This window comes from Buteo buteo, chromosome 4 (genome assembly GCF_964188355.1).
Source record: "Buteo buteo chromosome 4, bButBut1.hap1.1, whole genome shotgun sequence".
NCBI classification, from domain to species: Eukaryota; Metazoa; Chordata; class Aves; order Accipitriformes; family Accipitridae; genus Buteo; species Buteo buteo.
This window is the reverse complement of record NC_134174.1, coordinates 35,446,025-35,469,360: the sequence shown is the minus strand read 5'-3', so window position 1 is coordinate 35,469,360 and position 23,336 is coordinate 35,446,025. Positions and strand designations below refer to the sequence as shown.

The 23,336-nt window shown below is 41.7% G+C and overlaps 1 protein-coding gene across 1 annotated transcript in view; it reads right to left on the bottom strand.

Moving 5' to 3' along the window:
* The window catches only part of ANK3 (ankyrin 3), a 212,148-nt gene that overhangs the window by 58,136 nt on the left and 130,676 nt on the right, over positions 1-23,336 (bottom strand). Inside the window, exons 24-26 of the mRNA XM_075025511.1 lie at positions 16,222-16,345; positions 13,193-13,295; positions 7,121-7,227 (exon numbers count right to left, since the gene is read on the bottom strand). Coding sequence (XP_074881612.1) covers positions 7,121-7,227; positions 13,193-13,295; positions 16,222-16,345 — 334 coding nt within the window. The remainder of the gene's footprint in view (positions 1-7,120; positions 7,228-13,192; positions 13,296-16,221; positions 16,346-23,336) is intronic.

Genomic DNA, 23,336 nt, shown 5'->3' with positions numbered 1-23,336 from the left:
GTGACAGTCAGTCCAGGCTACTAAGGGCTTCCACTGATTGGGAATGAGTGAGAATACCACGTACATAACTTTCTTTAGGCTGCTGGCACTCTGGAGGAAATCATGCCATTACTCCTCTGTTAAGATGACATTCATTAGCAAAAAGCAACATTAAAGCAAAAACACATTTGCCAGTGTCATTTCAATGCATAATTTTCGTTTAATAATAGAAGGGTAAGCAGTTATATTTGTAAGTGGCCAGTGGCAGATTTTAAAATAAAATTATTTTTATAAGCAAAGGAATAATGAATATTAACAAGAATAACCATTAATAGCCATAGTTTATTTCATCTATGAAATGCTGAGAAGCTGCATACATGAAGTGTTACTGTCTCTAACAGAACAGCGACAGGAAAGTGGAATCTCCTCCCAGAACCAAAACCAGACTTCAGCCTGTTTCAAAACTCTGCAGCAAAAATCCTTCCAATTTACAGGGATCAAAACATACAGCTTCCTGAAGGGCTAAACAGGTATGGGGGGTCTCCTCTGGTGCTCCAAAATACCTTCCCTTTTCCTCTGTCCCATAAGCTGCTGAGAGAGAATAGCTTCAGGCAGAAGATGCAATAACACGCCAGTATCAAGAGGGACACAAGTTACCAACTCAGTCTTGATGCCAATATACTTTTGGTTTGCTCCTTCTATATGATATGCGGACACTGACACAGCTGGCACATCTGCCCTATGGTTGCACCATTTGCAAGGCTGTTGCCAAAACTTCTGCACCTTAAGAACTAAACCTTCACATGATTAACAGGGTAATCTATTCAATTTCCTGGTTCCCTACTGTAAAATGAACTAAGGGTAAGAGCCATTAATCCAGGGGGGTCATGAAGATTCTTTAAAAAAGCCCCCAATGCTCTGAAGTATGAATGCGAATTTGTGTAAGACTGCTACATTTGCTTTTGAGACCAGCAGGATATCAAAAGTGACAGCTGACGTGCATCAGCCAGGCCTGCAAATAAGCTGCATTCGGAAGTCTGGCCGACGGGGGTGGGAAAAATCTGCACAAAAGCAGGAGCGTAATCAAAACTTGGTATTTAGTTGTCTGCAGGAGACAGGTGGGTAGGGATACAAGCTGTAAATATATGAAGCAGGACAGAAAGGTCGTCCAACTGAATTCCAGATAAAGAAATTGCTACATTGCCTTTCTTCAAGCCAAACTAAAATCCATCAGTAAAGATGGGGAGGTGAAACAGCCCTCTTAGATGACCCTAACCCCAATTTATCATTTCTTGTGCCCCAGACTCTTTACAATACTGAAACATGGAATAAAATTCACGACGTTTCACAGTAGTTTTCATACAAATAAATTGTATTCACATTTCTCTCCTAGATAAACACGCTATACACTATTGAACAAATCCAAATGTTGCTGCTAGGGTATCCCAGTTCCTCATAAGAGGAATTGTTTCAGGGGGACAGGTTCTTTTCTGAATGGCTAACCAAGCGCTTTCTACAAATATTAGATCTATGTAAAAAAAAATGTGTTCGATCTTTAAGTTATAGAGTATATAAGTTATGCTAATATTTATAGATCACAAAATCTCAGATGTCTGTAAACTCTGTTGACTGGAACACCTTTCTGTTTGCTAACAGAAGGCTGTACCAAGCAGAGACAACAGCTCTAGAGAGCCTGGACCTTTGGTTCCCTCTCTGCTCCGCTCACTGAGCACTATTACCCTGTCAGCATGTTTACGTTGCTTTTTCTCCCTGCAACTGCTCTATACGGTGGATGTTGAAGGCTGATGGTAGGAGGCAGATGCCACTGAGCATGTGGAAAGATAGGCCTACGGGTGGTCTTCAGAGCCTTGCCAGCTCATGACTAGCTGTGAAGAGAGTTCAAGACAATCCATTAAAATTTACTATGAAGCAAAGTAAAAAATAAAGCAGGGACCCACAGCCCTTGGTCACTGAAGGAAGAATACTGAAAGGAACCTGTTACAATTGGTGCTTTGGTGGCCTTTAAAAAGTGTAGGGGTTTTGTCTGCAGAGAAGAGGGGGCCACTTCAGGCTACATGGAAGCGCGCGGGGCGGAGGGGTGGCTGGCTGGAGCATCCCTTCAGGGCTGATGCTGCAGCAGCTCCGGGGAGGCACATCTGGTCGGGGAGGCACATCTGGTTGGTGCACTGGGGAGCAACGGAGGGGCCTCCCGGGGAGCTTGGCAAGGCTGGGCTTGGCCTGACGGCTCGGTACAAAGCAGCAATGTTTTGGAGAGCTGCCTATCATGTACGTGATTACTAGCATGTTAAGCCAGCTCAGAATTAATAAAAAAAGGAGTTTCTCATCTAATGTAAAAATGCCAAAGCTTGCACTCAGATAAGATGTTGTCTCTGTATCCAAACTATTTAAATGACGCAAGCATGTAAGAGTGGATTGTCAAAAATCTCTAGGCACCTAAATCAACTGACTTAAATTTTAAAAATCAGTGGAAGTTAAGACTAAGTACCTATAAAAACCAGGCCCCAAGCTCTCAAGTACGTTTAGGCTGTAGATTTCAAGGTCAGTCCAGCCTTGGGAACCTGGGGCTTAGCACTGCTAAGGCACACCGCTCACAGCAAGGGTAGATTAACCCTTGACATGAGTCTGTGTCCCACCGCAGGAACTAGCCCACTACAGCCAGCTTTGGTGTCTACCACCACGCTGCAGCCTTCAGTGAAGACAAAACCTTTAGCAGAACAGCCTTTATGGATATTGCTCCCATATAAAGGTAATCATTGTCAACAGCATATTAATTATTTCCTTCTTTAGTTTTCAAATTAGTGATTTAATTTTTAAAACAATAACAATAATTCCAAACAATATTTCATGCACTTTCTATCAAAAAGATTAGTAGCTGATGCTTACCTAAATTAATGCTGCACTAATAATGGAAACTACAATATGATCTCTAAAACACAACGCTAAATGCTAATGAGCATTTCTACTTGAATACACAGAAGGGATGAGGATGTGGGCGGATGCACTACAAACATCTACACACACTCTGTGGGAAAAAAGTTAAAAAAATAAAAAAAATAAAATGAGGATTCACAGAAAGCACAGAGTTATCACCTTGAATCATACTGAGGGAGTGGAGAGGAATAGCTGCAAAATAATTTAGAAAGCAAATGGGAAAAATTAATGTAAGATAATTAGAGGCAAGCAACAGAAAATATCAATTATAAGCGCAAAGGAAAAGTAACAATCAGAAAAATAACAAAAGCAACACATTCGAAGGCCAACTTCAGAAATGATTTGGCTCTTGCTTCGCATATCATGACCTGTGTCGTATAAAATATGCTACACATGGAAAAAAAATCTGAAAGGAATTGTTCATTTAATTAGTCAGCACAAGTCCATAATTTCTCTGAGAAATGCAGAAGCACATGGAGAAGAGAAAAGCATCTGCAATTTACTTAGGTCACCAGAGAATTTATTGTAACACAACCTCTTTAATTCCCAAAACATGCTCCACTGCGCCATGTAAAATCAGTTCTTGCACTTTTCTATGGCAGTTTATTTTCCAAAGTATAATGCATAAAGATATGTACAGCAGGATGCTTGAAAGAAGTATCAGTCCATGCCATTCATTACACTGCTTTCAAAAATGAGTCCTGCTGTGTGTACAGGAGGTTGAAGTAAACGATAATTAATCTGATGTGTTCCACCTTGCAAGACTGGATCCAGTATTTCTGAGTTTCTCAATAAGGAATACAGGTAGCGTGACACATTAACTTCTTTTTTTTTGCCTAAGAAAACCAAGGAGTTAAAAAAGGCAACATGAAGAGAGCACACCCACATTTTAGTTTGGGGAAGTTGCACGAGTAAGCTCACATCTGAAAGCTGAAGGTCATTTTGGCAAAGGGTGTCTTACCCTTCCAGAGGCCTCAAGATTCATGACACATTTCAATGTACTGCTTACAATGGATCCTGTTCAAAATATATGCTGGCAAAACAACTTATCTGAACTCAAAATGAAAGACATGAAACATTATCTTGGCTTTAAAAAAGGAAAAACCAGAAGAGTCGAAACTACTGCCAACAATTCCTTCTTTCTTCCCCTTTCACTGATACATCGCTGGATCTCCACATCCTGCTCCCAAAATTCCCCTTCTGCCTCAGTTAAGCAATAAGAACAAACTTGGACGCTCTCTTCTGACAGTGGGTAACTGGACAGCAGAGCAATCCGAGGGAGCGGACTGCAGAGTTGCTCCCCCAGCATGGCACATCGCAGAGCGCAGGGGAGGAAGAGGAATGCAGAGAGTGGTGGGGTCAGGCCCTGGCCGCAGGGTGACCCGGCCCACGGGGGCTGCTGACAGCAGACGACCCCAGCCAGCACACCTCTGCCTGTGGCCACAGAAAGAACCGGGGACAAAGCCGGGGATGAAGGACCACAAACAAGCAGAAGAGGAGTTGCTTCTCAGAAAAAGACTGACGGAAGAGAAGTGAAAAGTCACGATCCTCTGCATATCAGACGTGCTGAGGTACTGCAAGATGTGAAGGGAACATCTGCCCATTGCCCCTAGATGAAGATAATGGGGAAAACCAAACAGCATCATATTATAATACAGGGCCGCAATCGAAAAGAAAATAAACAAGTGAGGGTTTTTTCCTAACAAAGGAACTGAGTCATCAGAACATCATTTCTGATGGACTTTATCTGTCAAGTGAGAAATGTGACAGGTCAGAAAAGCTATACATGCTTGGAGAATATTTTGGTGCTCAGATCCTCTCCCTCCCCTGCAGCCCCACACTTTCTCCACTGCTGCAGGTCTGCAGCCTTTCCCCGCTGGGCAGCAAAGGCCACATCTGCATTAGCGAGGACTGACGCACAAAGGGAGCAGATCTGAAGTAGTTGCTGTGAAAGATCCCGCGTCCACAGAATATATGTTTTGGAGGGTTGGTATCATTGCTGAGCATGATGAAGAGCTAAGGGCCAACAAGTATTGTCCCAGAGGACTGGCAGGATACAAACATCAGACTTATTTTGTACCAGGATAAAAGGGAGCCAGAAAATTTTAGACCAATCAGTCTAACCCCAATTACCAGAAATATTGAGGAATAATTTATCCAACAATTAGCCAATCTACAAGGGCCTAAAGGATAATCAAGAGATTACAATTTACCTACCACTAGTCCTCAAAATAAAAAAGAGCCAAAATGTAAGGGGCAAGAGTAACTCATGTCAAATGAATTTCACTTCCTTCTTTGACAGAGTAACTTAACGCAGTGGATGTGTGGAAGTACTGTCTTGGTATTTCAGTAAGCAGTCGAGGTACAGTATAGACAAGGTAAGTACACAATCATCTGAGAAGTTACCTCAAGAGAGATACCATCAGTGCTTTACTGTTAAACTGAAAGGAAACTTCAAGTGGAGATTTCACTGTGCTGTCCTGGGCCAGGTACTAAGCTAATGTCTTCATTAGCTTCTGAAAAGTCTTTGGAAAATAGGATCAGAATTAAAAGCTATCTTGCTAAAATGGAAAAAGGGTCTGGAACCAACAAACTGAAATACCCTAAAGGCAAATGCAAACAGAGGGAAGAAGCCAAACACATAAGCACAAAACATGGAAAAAATAACCAGACCGTAGATTTTCAGAAAAGACCCGAGAAATTCTAGCAAACATACCTCAACAGAAACTGCAGTTGCTAAAATGATAATTCTCATTGTGGGATTGCTTAAGATTAAGCATGTCATGTCAGACCAAAGAGGTAGCGATCCTGGCTTAGAAAGAAGCTATCACGAACATGGGGAGAGCCAGGGGACAGCAGCAAGACTGCACTGAAATGTGGAAAGCACCACCTAGGAGGATCTGAGACATTTTAGTCTATAAAAGAGAGGACTACATGTCTTCCAACATATAAAAAATTGTTAAGAGACCAGTAAGATATTCTTATGGGTACGACAAGAAATAGGCTTAATCTGCAGCAAAGAAATTTTAAGTTGAATATCAGTGGAGGAAATATCGTAACAAAGGATAATGAACTCCTGAAGCTGGGGGACTATAGAATCTCTTATGTTTAGTGACTATGAAGAAATTAAATATATTTCAGGAATGGCTTAACTGCATTTTATCCTGCTATAATGCAAATGGGTGGACTACTAGCTCTCTGTGGTCCTTTGCTGACATACCTTTCCGTGATAACCAACAGAATTCAGCTTTTCATACTGCAATTCTTGAAATTTCAACTCTAGCACTGACCATATGCAGTGTTTAATCAGCTCAGGACCTAAAAATCCACCGTTGTATAGATCTGTTCAGCAGAAGCAGGTGTTTATATGTAATGTGGGATTGTAGCTTTAGATTTGTAGGACTTGCTGCTGTTTTGGAATTGAAATCTTTTGGTATGTGCTGCACTCGTTTTCATTATAAGAATGTAACTAGTCACAAAATGGGGAAGTAAATTAAAAAGGATGTGAAATTTTATGTCCTGATCTTGAATATTAAACGACAAATATTTATACTAGACAATCTCATATGCAATAATTCCTTTCGGTTACACATTTATTTGTAGATTTTTACAATACGCATTCAAACATTACTACTATTGCATTTAAATCAAGTCTACTGTCAAGAAGCACCACAACTACAGTGATGACTCATAAATAAATGAATAGTACCACTAAAATCAAACTACAGATACTGAAGAATAGGCAGGAGTTTGGAGGTATAAATAAAATAAGAGGTTAAATTAAAAACCCCCATTTTTTCCTCTAGGAAAGAACAGAAAACATAACATTATGTCTCTGATTTCATATTCCAAATAATTTAATACAATTCTAACAAAATCACCTTATGACACTTAAAAGCAAAGCATACGCAACAGAAAAGCAAAACAGGACTATTAAAAAGAAGCCTGTGGGATTACAATGTTTTTGCATTCAGAAAATTAAGAGCAGAAGCAAGTTTTTGTTTTGATATGCAAGAATTTAGACTGACTCCTGCTATTAAGCACACTCCTTGAAGTCAGTGTGAATGTTGCCACTGGCTCCAACTGGAGCAGGAATAGGCATGTTATCAGCCATTACAGCAGGCTGTATTCTTCAGCTAACAATACACTTCCACATTTAAAGAAAAAGGAAATCTGTTAAGTGACCTACCCAGAATGGATGGGACTTGAAACAAGGTTAACATTGTCCAAGGTGTCTGCAGCCCAGCTATAGTGTCTGAGGGAATCAGAATCAAACTCCCTTTGAAACGTCAGGTGCTTAAAAACATAATAAAAAAAGGTGAGTTGAAATTTAAAATTAACATGAAAAACAGTTGTCTTAAATGCAAGCTTGTTAATATAATTCTATTAAATTTAGATCTGGCCCCTTTGCACGTAACAGTGCTGATATCCCAGGTGTTAAATTACTGGAAATCCCGTAACAGAAACACGGAATCCACAGACAAATTAATCTTATGTACCTTCAGACATTCTTTTTGCCTGCTTTTCCCACTTCCTTCAGTTACAACTATGTCTCTCTCAATCTTTACTTACATGTGCAACGTTAAAAATATTGAAAAAATTATTACCATTTGTACAGCAATCATACACCATACAGACAGGCAGTATAATATTCCCCCACAGAAAACGCCATTGGATAGATCCTTATTCGAGCAGAACCTGTGAATAACTTCACTGAGAGTTTAATTGAAGCTGTGAATGCATGACCAAGCTCCCGGTGGGAGGAGAGTTTAGTTTGTCTTTGTACACGTACAACCAACATGAACACTGTTTTCTGGAGTGCCACTGCCCCTACTCATCTCTATAAAAATAGCTTTAACCCTGTGAAGTGCTGGCACGCTGGTGCTATAATTAACTGCCCCATCTGACAGACACTGAGGCATAATTTGTTTTTTGCTGCCGCCCATGGACATGCGCATGCACACTCGTGCATCCTGTGCCCAGCAACAAGGTCTCACACTATAAATCCTCTTATCTGTGTAGCAAAGCCATTCTAGTAAAATATTCTTTTTTCTTTGGTTCTTTTTTCCTAAGAAATTAAACAAATGAATTCTTCAAATAATGTATGCCCCTCTTTCCAGGGTGATATGAAAGCTTCTAAACAATTTAAGAAGCACCACGAGAAGTTACATCAATAAAACTAAGTCAAGAAGCTGTCACGCAATACACACAGACTATCTTCACCCAAGATGGTGTTAAAGATGTCAGTGTTTCCTGTAAGTAGGTTTTCTGCTTACAGGTAAATACATCGAAAGAGTGCAGTCTGTTAAGACTAAAACCTCATGGGCTGTTTTCAAATCAAATTCTGTGGGTTCAAGTCAAAACTGAGCCAAGCACACACTTCTAGCCAGGGAAGTTTTGTTATTTCTACCTTTTTTTTTTTTTTTAAAGTCCTGGCACACAGAGGTAGTGCAAATGAATTATTTTGAATGGAAATACCAGCATTAGTAGTAAATCTGGCAAAGACAGTCATAAACACACAAAAATATTTCTGTTGAGAAGCTTCCGCAAGATAAGCAAGCAGATAGTGCTGTTGTTGGCCAGAACCTGCAACCCTCCCATCACTCTGGGGTTTCCAAAAAACTTCTCACTTTAGACATTTATTTCAAATGAGCATCCCAGGTCTCCTTCCAAAAACCACTGACGTTATAATTTACTGCCAATCAATAGAAATATCTGCAGGGTAGAACTTTGCTCTGTCACCTGTCCAACACTGTGGCACATGGCTCGATGCCTCCTCCTTTTGCTACCTTAACTCTTTTATTAGAATCTTTCACTAAACTTTTTGCCGTAAGATGCATACTTGAGGCCTGATGGTTCAAGCACAGACAACAACAATAATGGGCAAACTTGTGTATGTTAAACACCAAAACAGACCATCAGATATAAAAGATAAAATGAATGCCATTAAAACAATGGCAATGAATCAATGGCAGTGGATTTAATTAGCAACATTTTGAAAAATGTATCATAATTTAGTTTAATGAAGATAGTTTTCTAACTCCTTCCAATAGAACACTAGGGATTCTCCTACCTTTCCTGAAGATCCCGCAGTTTAGGCAGGAAAGCCATCGCTGTGGATTTCTGCTATTTCAAGTGATCTAACTCTGTAAGAGCTCATACTGAGTACATTATTACTTTTGATACCAAACAGTGTAAGATCCAGACAGTTGGTCTCAGAAGTTGTAAAAATTTAAATAAGGAAAAATAAATTTATTCCTTTGCTCAGTGATTATCATCAAAAATAGGACAAAACAAAGAAACAAAGAAATGTGTAGAAACACCACCACAATTTAGTGTTTGTCATTCAAATGCCTGCTAAGCCATAACAGTGTCACTGCACTGAGGTCCAGGCATGCACGAGGACACATACATCAACAAATAAACATGGGATCATGTTTGCTGTAACAGATGAAAAACGCCAAAGTTCCTTCAGCAGTGTGATACAGAAAACTAAACGTAGGGCCACATAATTTCCAAGGAAATACCACCACTCTAAAATAATCTATGCTAGATAGAGGTGCTACTATGCTCACCAAGTTGCTGTATGTTTGCCTGCACATACATAGGGTTCCTTGGTCTATTCCTTTGTCCTGAGATACTGTCTGTATATCAGGTGACCATATTTTTTGATGCATTCCTTTCTGACAAAGCGCACTCAAACAGATCTCTTGGACATATTTACAGCCAGCAAAAGCACACAGCCTGCAGCCAATAATTTTGGCAGAGAAACAGACTAGGAAAAGCTAAGAGCTGGACACATGCATCTTACATGCAGCACACATCTGTTGATCTCATTTTGTCAGTCTGTTGAGATGCTGGATTTTCCAGGCAGGCAAAAAAAATCTTCCTGTGTAAGTTGCAATATAAGCAGTCCAGAAGATGGTGCATCATCAGTGACATCAAATCACAGGATTCATCCTGCATTTGGTCAGGTCCCAGTGTTCCCTCTCTGGACCAAGGGGGATTAAATATGCACTGCTAAAGGGTGTGGCATCATTAGATGCAAATGCATATATAAAAATACTGATGGTTCTGCTGGCAAGGATTCTGCTAGTTGCATAATTGAATATCCAGGCTGTGTAATATCAGAGTTTAGCAAACAGAAGAATTTATGCTTCCTCCCAGATGAATTTATCCATACAGAAGAGATTCAGCAAGCTGCTATATAACAGACAGCCTGATTCACCCTAACTTTGGCTCATTAAATTCAGAGGCTGATGTAAATTATTCCATGGAGAAAGTCATTCAGATTTGGTCTGAGTTGCTGCATCCATGGTAACACACCAGGACACAAATTTTCACTTAGCTCCAGGCACGTTATGAGGCACAGTATGGCCTGGACTCAGACTGCCCTGTTCAACAGGGCCAGCAATAAACCACCGAATGCAAACGATGGAGAATATCAAGACTTATCAGGGAATTATTAGAAACTCTTCTCTAATACCTAACGTGTCATGCTGACAGTCAGGTTCAGTAAAGATTGGTTTCAAATCTTCCTCATTTGACTCTTTTTAGAGTCCCAAGCCTCCCAGTGATGTTGGGGAGAGGTGGCCATGGGATCTTCTATTTTAACCTGATCAAGAGGTTGACAAATGCCCCTTATTCTTTTATATACTTATATTTGTGATAAAATTAATTCCCTTTACTATGAGAATTTGCTGTTGTCATGACCTCCAGACAGGTCTGAGCTTTACAAAAGAAGAGAAATGGCATACGGAGATAGGCAATGGCTCACTCCTTCAAAGTAGCGTGATACCCCAAAACAGCCTTAACTCCCATCAGTTTCCAGGTGGACTTTTAGGATATTCGTTTTGACCCACAATGATCTTTGTTCCTCTGAATTCCATTGTTGGAAGATAAGGTGTTTTTTTCCCCTGCTTTCTACTGCCATAGCAGAGATTATCTAGAAGCCCAGTAATGTACAGGGGGAGGGATGGGAAGAAGAGAGGCTGGGGTATTCTCCATCTCCCCAGTGCACTCTTCCCGCTTCAGCTGAAGAGCTGTAAAGCTTACCACCCTAGGGCTGGGCTGGGCTGAAGAATGCGGGAATTCCAGAGGATGGATATATTTTTTTATCAGGACTTGAGGTTTGCAGAAGCCATAGCAGAAAGCTTTAGCTGGGCTCCCTTTTTCATGAAGATAGTTTGTTGCTTCACTGTCATTTCTTTTTCAGGGGATCATGGGTTTACTAACCTCTCAAGACAGGACTGACATTTTTTTCCACTACCACCTTCACCATTCCTGATCCCCTCCTGAACTTGAGAAACTTGACGTTTGTCTAGAGGATTAAGATTAGAATAACATTTACAACTAGACTGTCAGCAAGGCCTCCAGCCTGGCTTCATTTTACATGACAAATTTGGACCAGCACTGAACTGCAACAATTGCACAATCATTGCCGGACAAAAACTGGAATCACAAAAATATGAAGACTATAAACACAATGAAAACAGCCTACACTAGTGCTCAGCACCAGCACTAGAGGGTTTTCATATTTGTTGCCTTCTCAGCTCAGGAACCAGCACTGCAAGAGATCCTCTAGAAAGAAGAGAGGTCCACGACCACTCGTAGAGGATATGAAGTTTGCCCTAAAGTAGAGCTCCTATACATGATGTGGTGTCACTGCAACACCTCCATGTACAGATAAGTAATTCTTATATTTCTAGTGGAATTTTGTAATACAAAGCAGGTTAATGGTGCACACTTTGGACAATGTTCTTTAGGCGTTATTCAGCATAGTGCTGGTTTTAAGTCTCGTTATGTGATCAAATGCACCCTAGCTGCTAAATCAATGCCATCTACTTTGATGGTAATCACAAAAATGGCCAGAATCATAAAACAATGTAATGTGTTCTCAGACTGAAGAGCCTTCCTCTCCTCTGAAATTTCCATCATATCAAGAAGGCTTACTGAAGGCTTAGGAGTAGGAAGTGTCAGAGTAACTTCAGGTTCTCAGCCCTGAAATATCATTTCTTGTTCCCAGGGCCAGTAGTTGCAGATTTTATTTTCTAACTTCAAAACAAACTAAAGCAACAAAATTATTGCTATGCAACGTTTGGAAATTCTCCCTAGTTGGCCATTGCAAATCAAGGTTATTGGAAGTTTACAGCTTTTCCTTTGAAAGTTACAATCTAATAATAAACATTCAGTTGCTAAAGACAGAATCCAATTTCTGCCATTGGCATAAAGCTACCAAAACTATGTGCAAAAGCTGTAGCAAAACTGGAGAATTTATACTATGCTAGAATTTACAGACTAACACAATCAAAGTTTAAAATGCATGAGTCCTGTTCTGTGGACCCTTTCCCCCATGAAAGCATCCTCTGAGATCAATAACCCCCCGTGCAGGAATAATTGCTGCTGCTGAGAAGTACCTCTGTGAAAATGGCAGCAGAAAACCTCCGTTTCATTACAATCCACCTTATGCTCTTCCAGGACATAAACAACAGTTCCACTCCACAGTCCTTTAATTCCCAAGTAAAGATTTCTATGTGAGTTTTATTCAACTTCCTAGCAGATCTCTGGCTTCTGCGTATCAAGAAACTCCTGAGTAATTCAGTTAGATTTGAAAATCTGAAGCAAGTCTACCAAGCAAAATGCTGAGGAACTTACAAACAAAGCATACAGTACCTCATCATCTCCAGCATTAGCTTTTGGAAACACTTTCCCACTCTATAATCAGGTCAAAAGATTCTGCTTTTGTTGTATTAGTCATTGCACAAATGTTTGGAAGATACATAAACTGGCTAGTGCACAATAGCTTAATCTTTACAAGGCCAAATTCTTCCCAAGGGTGGAAAAACAAGGACAGCAGTTGGAGTCCCCTCCATGCGGGTGAATGTATTCCCTGGGCTATACAGTACAGACAAAGGTTGCTTAGTGTAAAACACATTGCTCCCGGCTTATCAAAGCACTCTAAGGATACACATAACATTAAGCTCACAGATACTCCCATTGACTTCAATGGACAACCCCATACTCAGAAACCTAACTGGTCCCTTAAAGACTCTTTTGGTTTGGGACCCCATCACCCTGCCTCTTGCAGGATCAAAACCACAATGTGGTAAACCCACAATTTCTTCCTCTCAGTTCTTTTCTTCTCCCTTTTCCATAGTTAAGAGAGTAGCAATAGTCTCTGCAAGCACGGCTGAGGGCTGCAGCCTGTCATCCCCTATAAATATGAAGCACAAATACCTGGTGGCAGAGACACAGCACATACCTGATCCTTTGCTGGTACCAGCAGTTCTTCAATCATCATGCTGTCTCGGGCATAAGAACTTCTGTTCAGCGTGTAGGACCTATCCGAACTGAAGGAGCGGAGGCTGTTGTATTTACCATTTACCATAGAAAGTGCAGATGACAATGAGATGAACAAAAAATAAAAATAAAAAAATTAATACATGCAACTTCCAGGGATAGCATAAGATGGCAAAACATACATAATCTGTGAAATAAATACAAGGGAAAAAAATGGAATAGTAAGTATTTGACTATGGTAAATATCCCCTTCCCTACAATATACACAAGTAAAATCACAACAGATGTTTACTGCTTTGGCAGTAATGCCGTAGCTTTAGAATAAATCTAGAAAAGCATATTCAAGTATTTAGATGAACTTTGATAAATGTCTTCATGCCCTAATCCTGAAAGGAGACCCACGAGAGCAGGTCCCAGGGGAGCTGTGGATAGGTTACAGCGCCTGCCCATACGGCTCAGACTGCTGAAGCAGGTTTAACTAAGAGCAAGTTTTATGTGTTGCCGTTCTCTTTGTGGCTGAACCACTTTTGACTTTGTTATACTGTAGTTATTCATTTAGTTAGAAAAAAGGATAACAATTTTGAAATGAAAGAAGAAAGAGAAGAAATTTGTTTATTGATGATTAAATACAGATTCCAATGCTTTGGGGATTATTTTGTGCATGTTAGACTATTTAGAAATAACTATGATCTCTCCGAATGTGTTGCAATTAAATCAATGTAGGAGTGTGTTACACTTAACCCTGGAAGATACATTATGGTATGTGCTAAAAACATGCTGCAGGCCTAGACATGCTTGCTACGTGACAGAAAATAAAGTAGTAAAAAACATGAATTAATAAAAAGCAACATCCAACAACATATTACACTTTTAAACTAGCAACACTTTTCAGACTCAAAACTCTACAACTCGTTTCATGCATTTTGTAGTTGCTAATCGAACTTTTCTAGTCCCTTAGCACACATTCCTCGTTGTGCTGGAAGTAGAACTGGGATCTTAATTACACACTGTAGGCATACGTTAAGCAGACTTTTACATGATAAAGGGCATAAAGAAATCAAGTTATATTTGTTATAACAGAGGGATATTCTCTAAGGCTGAGCCCAACCCCCGACCCCCAAATAAAAGCATGTCACTTTCCAATGCTGAATAAAATGAAGATGAGCAATGGCAGCAGCAGCAAGATGTAACACGATGCCATGCCTTCTTACCTGACTTTTGGACTAAAGCAATTTACAGTGGAAAAGAAACAGGAGAAATAGAAAGCAAAGAATCAGACAGGAGAAGCAAGATGTTATGGCTGGATGGCTTATATATTTCATGTGTTTATTTCTTAATGTTACACTCAGAATCAGTAATAAGATGCATCCACAAAATACTTTTTGCTAAATAAAATACTTCACAGGAAAAACACTGTATTTGTCTCCTCTGAGCATAACATGTGCAATGTAAAAAATGAGTCACGCAGCAACAAATAGTAATGGCACTGCTGAAATCAGAAGCATGGGAATATTAGATTTCTCTCAAAGAAAAGGTAACATGAGGTTGAACCCTCAGATCTACCTAACAGACCTTGACTGTAAAATTCTCCTCTCCCACCTGCACAGTGAGAATTTAGACATGTGCAGGAAGAGTACTGTAATGAGTAAGAGGTGTCCTATAAATCAGTGCCCAGCTCTGTACACAAAGCGCACTCCCTCTTCACCATCACGGTGGTACTTCAGGACTGACCACATCTGATTGTGCTCTACGATGACCTTGTTCGTGCCAACTTCTGTTTAAAAGCAGCATGTCAGCTTTGTTAATTAAGTTTACAAAGGCATAAGGTTCTCCCTTCAGATCTGTTTTGCTGATTTTCTAGCTAATGGACTATTTAAACGTGTTTTGGCATTCCTTGTGAATGTATTATCACATAAATACTTATTAACTTACCTAAAAATTGTAAGTGAAGCAAAACACGGCTGGGCACTACTAAAGAGCAAATCTGCACTGCATGCTTGCATTTCTAATACCACCGTAACAAGTTAAGACTGAAGGGTAGACATCTAAGCTTTACCTCATGGGAGTTGCCATTTGCTGTTAGACAACGAACTCACTTTTTAAAACAGATCTTTAAATTACAGCATAGGAAAAAGTCCTCAGGGCTCCAGCTTATGAGGTTTAATTATTAGCTTCAGTACGATTCAACTGTCAGTAAATACATTGCAAATCCACAGCTATGGAAGTAGACTCTGCTCATACAGCTTTAATTGTTTTGAGCCAGGCACATTGCAGGCTTTAGCAAAATGAAATCTAAAACGTTGATCTAGAAACACCTGAGCTGAAATCAACATTAGTCAGATATTATATTAAGTTTACAATATTCTATCAGGTTCACAGAAACTTTGGCCTGTTTCCTGTAACACATAATCCGTTCCCTGTCAAATGAAACCCAAATTGAGTGCACACCTGCTTTTTTATTTTGGGGAGCATTTTTCTTTAATATTGGCTATCTCGGTTGGATTACTCACTAGCACCTTTAAAGAAACAGAAGCACCAAAATAGCAAAATGATTGTCATTCAGTTTTTCTGGCATTTACATTCTTTGGCTAAATTAGTCCATTAAGGAACACCCTAATGTATCAATCTGACCACCAGCAGTGAAAAGAAGCAGTGGTTTTGCTGGCTGTTCTAGATCAGTTTCTAGACCAGTGGCAAACTGCTAGCAAAGAGGTGCCTTGGAGATGTTCAGAGCATGAGCAGATACCAGAAAAAGTGAATAGTTAGTTTTCTGTATCATTGCCGTAAGAAGCCAACATGAATAAAGAATATGAAATAAAACTGCAATGGACATATGCTTTAAAGGCACGGTATTATCATAACACGGAAGTACACCCCCTCTACTTTGTTTCGAAATATTCGACTCCAGCTTTGCGTGAAAGAGCGCACTTGGTTTGCAAAAACTGGTAACTGTGGTGACACGCAAACATGAGAAAATAGCAAATACAATACCTGGCAGAGCGGGCGCCCAGGCTAAAGCCCATGTATCCTTCAGCAGGCAAAGAATCATCTCCCAACTCTTTCAGATCTTGGGGTCCGAGGTATTTGTCCGTATCACCTGTCATTGCATCCTCACCTGCCAGTACAAAAGCCAGGCTGAAATCAGAAGCTACGTGTATTGTAAAAGTTTATGCACTTAGTAAGTCATAACGCCCTTCTCTGCTCGACAACAAGGAATCAATCCCGTCACCCCCACTTTCCCTAAGGCTCTTTCCATGTAGTACGTCCATCATCCGCCCTCTGAACTGGCCTGAGAAAATAATTTTATGGGGGGCAAACATAAACAGCCAAACTCCACCTTGACGTAAATCCAATAAAGTTATATGAGAGATGACTTTTGCCCAATCGTTTAAGCAAGCTAAAGGGTTCTTCTGTATTTCGCGCCACTGCATTCACTTTTGCTTTCCTTACCAAAATGCCCGCCTGACAAACTAAAGTCAGGTTATTCGCTATGAAGAAACAAAACAAAACTAACAAACAAACACATACTTGGCTGTGAGAGACAGCCTGTTTGCCCACCAGGACTGAAAAGTGCAGCAAGCTTGAATGGCCGCTGAGTCAAAGAAGAGGCCCGCCTTCCTTCCACCCTAGGTACTTCTCAGTAACTTTTGCAAGTTTGAATGCAAGAGGGGATTTTTTTTTTTTTTCCTCATTAAAAAACCCAAGCAAACCAAAAAGCTTCACGCTCCCAGGTTGATTTTCTGAGGGTAAGTCCTTCAGGAAGCCCCTTCACGGCACAGCTAGCTGGGGGTGGAGGGCCGGGCTGCAGCGCAGCCCCGCGGGAGCCGAACAAAGCCCTGCGCCCGGCCAGCCCCGCTGCCCCCGGCGGCTCCGCCGGCCGAAGCCCTCCCCTGCCGTACGGTTACCCCGGGGGAAACGGCAGACGTAGGGGATGAGCGGACATCCACGGGGAAGTAGGTGGTTAGGGGGGGTGAGGAAAAAAGGAAAGGAAGGAGAGTTAAAGTTTCGGAGAGGAGGGCAGGCGCCGCAAAGGGTTAACGGAGCAGCTCGCTCTGGCTGGGAGCATTTGCATACCATTACATCATGCAAACCTACATTCCTGCATTGACAGAGCAAGTCCAAAATATGCCTTTTGCGGTTGCAGGGTTTGTTTTTTCCCTGTTCCCTCAACAACACAGAGCAGAGCGAGCTCCCTGTAAGCTCCTCACTCGCCGACGTTGAGGCTCCCCTCCTTTGTCGCGAAGGCATTTTAGGTGTGTAAAAGTTGCACAACAGAGAAGTTTAACAGGGTGTTCTCGAAGGCAAGTGGCTCCGCCAGCCAGCTACACGTTTCCCACTTTCATTCAAGGAGTTTAGACTAGTTTCCATTCACTTAACTCAGGAAACCACAGGCGAGCTCTGGTTTTCGACTAACAATCAGTTCTAAAAATACCCCTTCAGCTACTGCTTTGCAAACGGCAAACAAACAGACCGACTTTCTCCTCCAGCCCAGCACCAACCAGTATTTTAAGCAACAGTTTAAAAGCTAAAATGTTAATAATATACCAGAAAGCATTCAAAAAACCAGAAACAGAAACATTATATATGAAGTTAAACTTTAAAAAGTCTTACTGTTTTGGAAAGCCATTTTCACCAGTCTGGTCTATAAGAATTTTTTCCCTGGTGTTTCCAAGAATTCCTATTAGTCCTATTAGTCCTTAAGCAGTGATTTAGAGTTAATCTCCAAACCAGCACAAGCAAACTAATCCCTGTGGGTCATATTCGCTTTCCACACAACAACTGAGATCTTCTTAACATCTTGATCTCTTCGTATGTATTTTAGGACATGTGCATCTTTGTCCTCTCAACTCAGATCAAAGTTCTTTGCAAATATGAAACAAAATGAAAAATAATGACTACGGTTTAAAAAAAAAATAAAAAATCCCCTTTTAATCACTCCGCAGACATCCCTTTAAAGCTTCTGCTGATTGGATTACAGCCTCCCTTGGCATGCCTCTCGAATGGTGACATAAATGCAGGCACTCCAGTTATTTGTATGTAAATAGGGGTGCTGCGAGGGTGTAGGTTTTCTGTAACTTGATCCCGGGGCTGAGCAGGGAGCGCGGGGCTGCCGGGCTGCGGGGAAGGGCGCTGCGCCCCGCCCGCCGGGGCCGGGGCCGGGGCCGGGGCCGGGACCGAGACCCTCCTCCCTCGTCCCCGCTCCCAGCCGCCATCCCCGGCCGCTCAGGCGGGAGGCGAGCCCCAGCCGCCCCCTGGGTGCCGGCGGCGAGGGCTGGGTGCTGCCCCCGCTCCCTCTCCGCCCTCCAGCGTGGGGTGCTGGAGTCCAGAGAGAAAATTGAGGAGCCTGAGAAAAACGGACTGCAGCTTGGGAGGTGACGAGGTGGCCCGGAGCGGGTGAGAGATACGGGCAACTTTAAGCAACTGCTGACTGGGCCGGTAAATTTGGAAACTTTTGCCCCTACAGCGCCTGAAGGCAAGCGCTGCGCCGCTGTAAGGAACAGACCTGTAAGGAACAGGCGAGGCGTTTTCTTGAGGAGCATCATTTGTCAAAGAAAGGCAAGGTGGAGAATGATAAAAAACTATTCCAGTTGAGCTGCAAAATACATTAGATGTTATCCTGCTCTGCAGCTAATCCAGCCAGAGCAGGATTACTCTGATGAAATGCGCTCATCAAAGGAAAAGCTGCATCTAGGAGTGGTAATTTCAAAGAATTCCAGACATTGTTTGTGATCGTGGGAGGCTGGAGCAAAATGGGTGGTGCACGTTTCAGCAATCCCGCTCTGTTTAATTAGGTGCCACAGCCTAATCTTCTGCGTTTCAGGTAACGAGCCCACTGTTTGCTTACAGCATTCTCTATTCCTGCAGAGAGGTCCCACGGAAAAGCGAAGACGAAATTAATCTCCGAACACAAACTACAGAGGAATGCCCCAAAAAGTGAGGCATCAATGAAAAACCACCAAAGGAGGAGAATACTGCATTACTTTGCTGCCATTGCCATCCTTCCCTTCATAATATGTTACAAGTTGAAGAAAGATGAATGTCGCTGTTAAGAGTGGGCAAACATAGCTACCACAAGTATAGGAAACAGTTCGAAATCCAGGAAAGAATAGCAGCAGCAGGTCAAAGCAAAGGCCCATCAGTTCTAGTATACCCTGTCTCTGACAGCAGCCACACCTCACAGAAGAATATAGCAACATGAAACTGTGGAAGTCCTCTGGGACATTTTTCTAGCTGGCAGTGATTTAAGCACGTATTTTCTAAACCTGCAAGAGGTTTGCATAGTCATGAACAGAGGGTTTTTTCCCCTTTTAGATTCTTCCTGTTACACTTTGAACTTCTATAAACTTTCTGCATCCCCACACACCATGGATGTGTGTGAGGAGTCACACAATTCAACTACCTGTTGGAGGAAGAGCAGCCCTTTTAAGCTGAATCTGCCCCTTGCTGGTTTCACTGATGCTCCCTGTTCTTGGACTTCTGGAGAGGCAGCAAGCATTACTGCTCACTTTGCCACCCGCTACTTTATACGTTCTAGCCTAGCCCTCGTTCAGCTTTTTTTTCTGGGGTCCTACTCTCTTTACTCTTTTCTTCCCGAGAAGCTTTTCCACACCTCTCATCACCCGTGTTCTCCCCTTTTTCTGGTCCCTCAGCATGTCTCCTATAACTGGGAATTGCAAGAGTGCACAGTAGATGCTCTTTTTAGAAGCCAGTGAGAAATACAGGCTCTCTAGCAGCAGGAGAGAAGGCATTGTGTGGCTTGGGAGAAGTCCCAAACAAAATTTAATCACAGCCTGGGATCCAAATGGGCATTTGTCATTGGCTTTGCTCAAGATCTCTGAAGCTTTTGCCACTCCCTCGTCACAGCCTGTCCTGAGCTGCCTGATGGCAGAAGAGGTACAGCCACAGGGAAGAACAGGATGCTTCTAGTTGTAGCCAACGTTTTGGTTTCACATAAGTATGGAGAAAATCCAATACCAAACCGCTGAAACTTTTATGAATCTGTAAAATTTTATGGAGACAAAGAAACTCAGAAAACTCTGAACATAAAAATATAATAAATCAACCCCTCCTAAAATGATCAATAACAGACTTTCATGCACGGGGATGCCCTGACCTGTCTTAAATGCACTTAAACTGCTGTATCTCAGCACCTACTCAGGGATAAGGCAGCGTGCAGTCACGAACATCTGTCTAATCTGCCAGGGATTGATTAGCATGATACTTACTCCTACTGAGAGAGGAATCTCCATTAAATAGGTTTAAAACAGTGTCCTTATGTACACCCAAAAGTTTGTTATCTACTGAAGACCAAATCAAAAAAATTAAAAGCTCAGCAATAAGTGTTTCTTGACAATGACTAAGTTCTCAACACCTGAACCGTTGACTGGTTTGGATTTTTTTTCCCTTCATTGCTCACATAGTCTCGCCACCCTTTGTATCAGCTTCCATTGCTTGCTATCCCTTTGCCTCGGGGACAGCAGTGGCAGCTTTTGGGGGGGCTGTTGTGACAGAGCTCATAGCTGGGTTGTGGCAGTCTCAGCAGAGCTCCAGATTCCTCTACCACACTAAAGCTCTTGCACCCGGCTGGAGGGATGCTCCAAGGCTGAGCATGAGACTGCAGAGGAGGGGGTTCCCTCCAGGCCTCCCGCAGACAGCTCAGGTTGGGCTTTAGCACGGCTGATTCCTGGATCCCCACGGCCACAGGGTGCACTGCTGGGGCTCCCAGCTGCACAGGGCGAGGGGTGGGAGCTCACATCTGGAGACTGTAAGAGGAAAGGTCCCGTTCTTGCAGTCTCAGGTTTCACATTTATAAGATTTGCAATCTCTTTAAAAATAAAAGCAGAGCACGTGTTCAGTGTGCATCGGAATTGCTCTATATTCTTCTACAAAATTTCTGCTATGTACAAAGATGAGCCTTCAGTTTTTTTCCCGCAAAATCATGTTCACATCTTTCAAAAAACACCATTTCTTTTTTGCGGTGTAGCAGTTTCCCAGCACTTAACCTCATTTGGGCAGATTTGCCAGAGTAATCTAGGAAAAGGAAGAAAAGATCTCTCCTCTCAACCAGTCTGACTCCAAACCAAACTGTCCTCGGCAGGGAAGAGAAATTACACAATTTCCATGTAAATACTTATTTAGCAAGCACAGCAAGACATAAACACAAGGCAACAGTTTCCTGACATTTGTGTCTGAGCTCTGAGACTCTACTTTCCAAGCCTTCAATTTCTCTTATGAGAGAAACCTTGAGGATTGTGGCATATTGAGAAATCATTAAACAAGTTTCTCTCGCTGAAGAGTTTTGGCTGATAATATGAACGTTAGCCAAGTGAGGGAGAGCTTGGATTTGGGTGGTAAAGTTGTGCCCTTCTCTCACTTTGAAATCAGCTCCCTGGCTATGAGATTTGTCAGCATGCATTACCATCTTGAACATATTTATTTCTACTGGCATAAGTGGATGCATTGTATATAAATATCCTATCAACATTGAGGATTTGTGGGGATGGGCGTCGGTATGTCTTTATAGATGTACAAGCCAGGAAAGAGAGACAGGCCAGTGTCTATTAACTCAAAGCCTGTAATTCATCGCATGCCTTGCACACTGGAATGCTTCAGCATAGATTAATAAAAACCCTATTATTTGATTTGAGAGCTCTCTTCCAGTGTTAGGTTTGAAAATGACCCTGTTATATATAAACCAGTCTCTTAGCTCCCCTAGTAACAACATGGGTGCAGAACACAATCTCTAGGCAAAGAACCGATTGCATTACCTGCATTCTTAATTTTTGGTTTGGTTTGTTTTTTGTTAAACTAAGAGTTAGTGACTATAACGGCCTTCCACAGATTTGGCTAAAAAATGATCCCGTACATTAAAAGACAGGTTTTATATCTTTGGGTCTAATATTCAGATTCCATATAGGAGTGTTTCTCATCTGTACCTCACCACATGCTGTGCAGTGGGATATAGCAACAGTTACTGCTCTATTAACTAACGCTGTTATGCATCATTGTTCCCGCCAGTTAAAACAATACAGTATTTTGAGCAGTACAATAGCCTAAGAGAGTTACTTGGAAAACGCAGGTGTAAGGTGAGAACACCATCCATTTGGAACTGCAGCAATGGGAACACAATGACAAACTGAAAACACCAAAAGCTTCAATGCACGAATTAAACAAGAGCTGCACACAATGAACTTGGCTAAATATCTTTTACACGTTACTGCTTAAATGCTATAAAAATTAAAAGTAAATATATCACTAGGGATGAAGAAAGAGAGATTAACTAAAGAAGCACAAGAAAATTGAACCCAGTCACTCGTTTGCCTACTAGAGAAGAAAAAACTGCAGCTCTAATGTAAGTGAATCGGCACTCACAAAAATGCCTTCGGGACACTGTCGTCCTCTTCATCAACTCAAGACCTTCCTGTTTCTGATTGTCACCTGGGAACCTAATCCTGCCGTGGCCTCTGGAAACCTGCAGTTCCTGGTGAAATTCGCACAGACTCCTGCACACCCAAACCAGGGGAAGTCTGACCTAACAGGGGATGTTGGTAGAGGGGAGAGAAGGAGCTGCCAAGGGAGTTTTAAATACTTGGGGATGACTGAAGCCATGTCAACCTGCCCAGCACCGAGGAGTGAGCTGGAATGGGCAGGTTGCTAGTGCCCATAGCTCAGGACACTTATTTAGAGGCCCTGAAAACAGAGGCCTTTATTGCCACTCAGATCTCACGTCACTCTGCGGGATGATACAGACAAAATCTCAGCTATAAGGGACTTCCTTAATACTAGCAAACACCAATATATTCAGTCCAGTGCAGCACCCTCTTTACTGAGGACAAAAAGTAATCTGATGTGTTTTTACTGAATGGCATGACTGAAATATTGATTAAAAAAAAACCCCAGACCTGAAAATACTTCTTCCAGGCTAAGAGTCCACTATCAATGTAAACCAACCATTTCAGAGCTGAATTCACATCAGAATTTAAAACAACAACAACAAACAACTCATTCCTTCTGCTGTTCACTCTCACTATTGGCTGTTTCTTCCAAAGTGTTTTGGTATTTGAACCTTTTGTCCAGTATTTAATTTTTCAGTTACAACAGTAAAA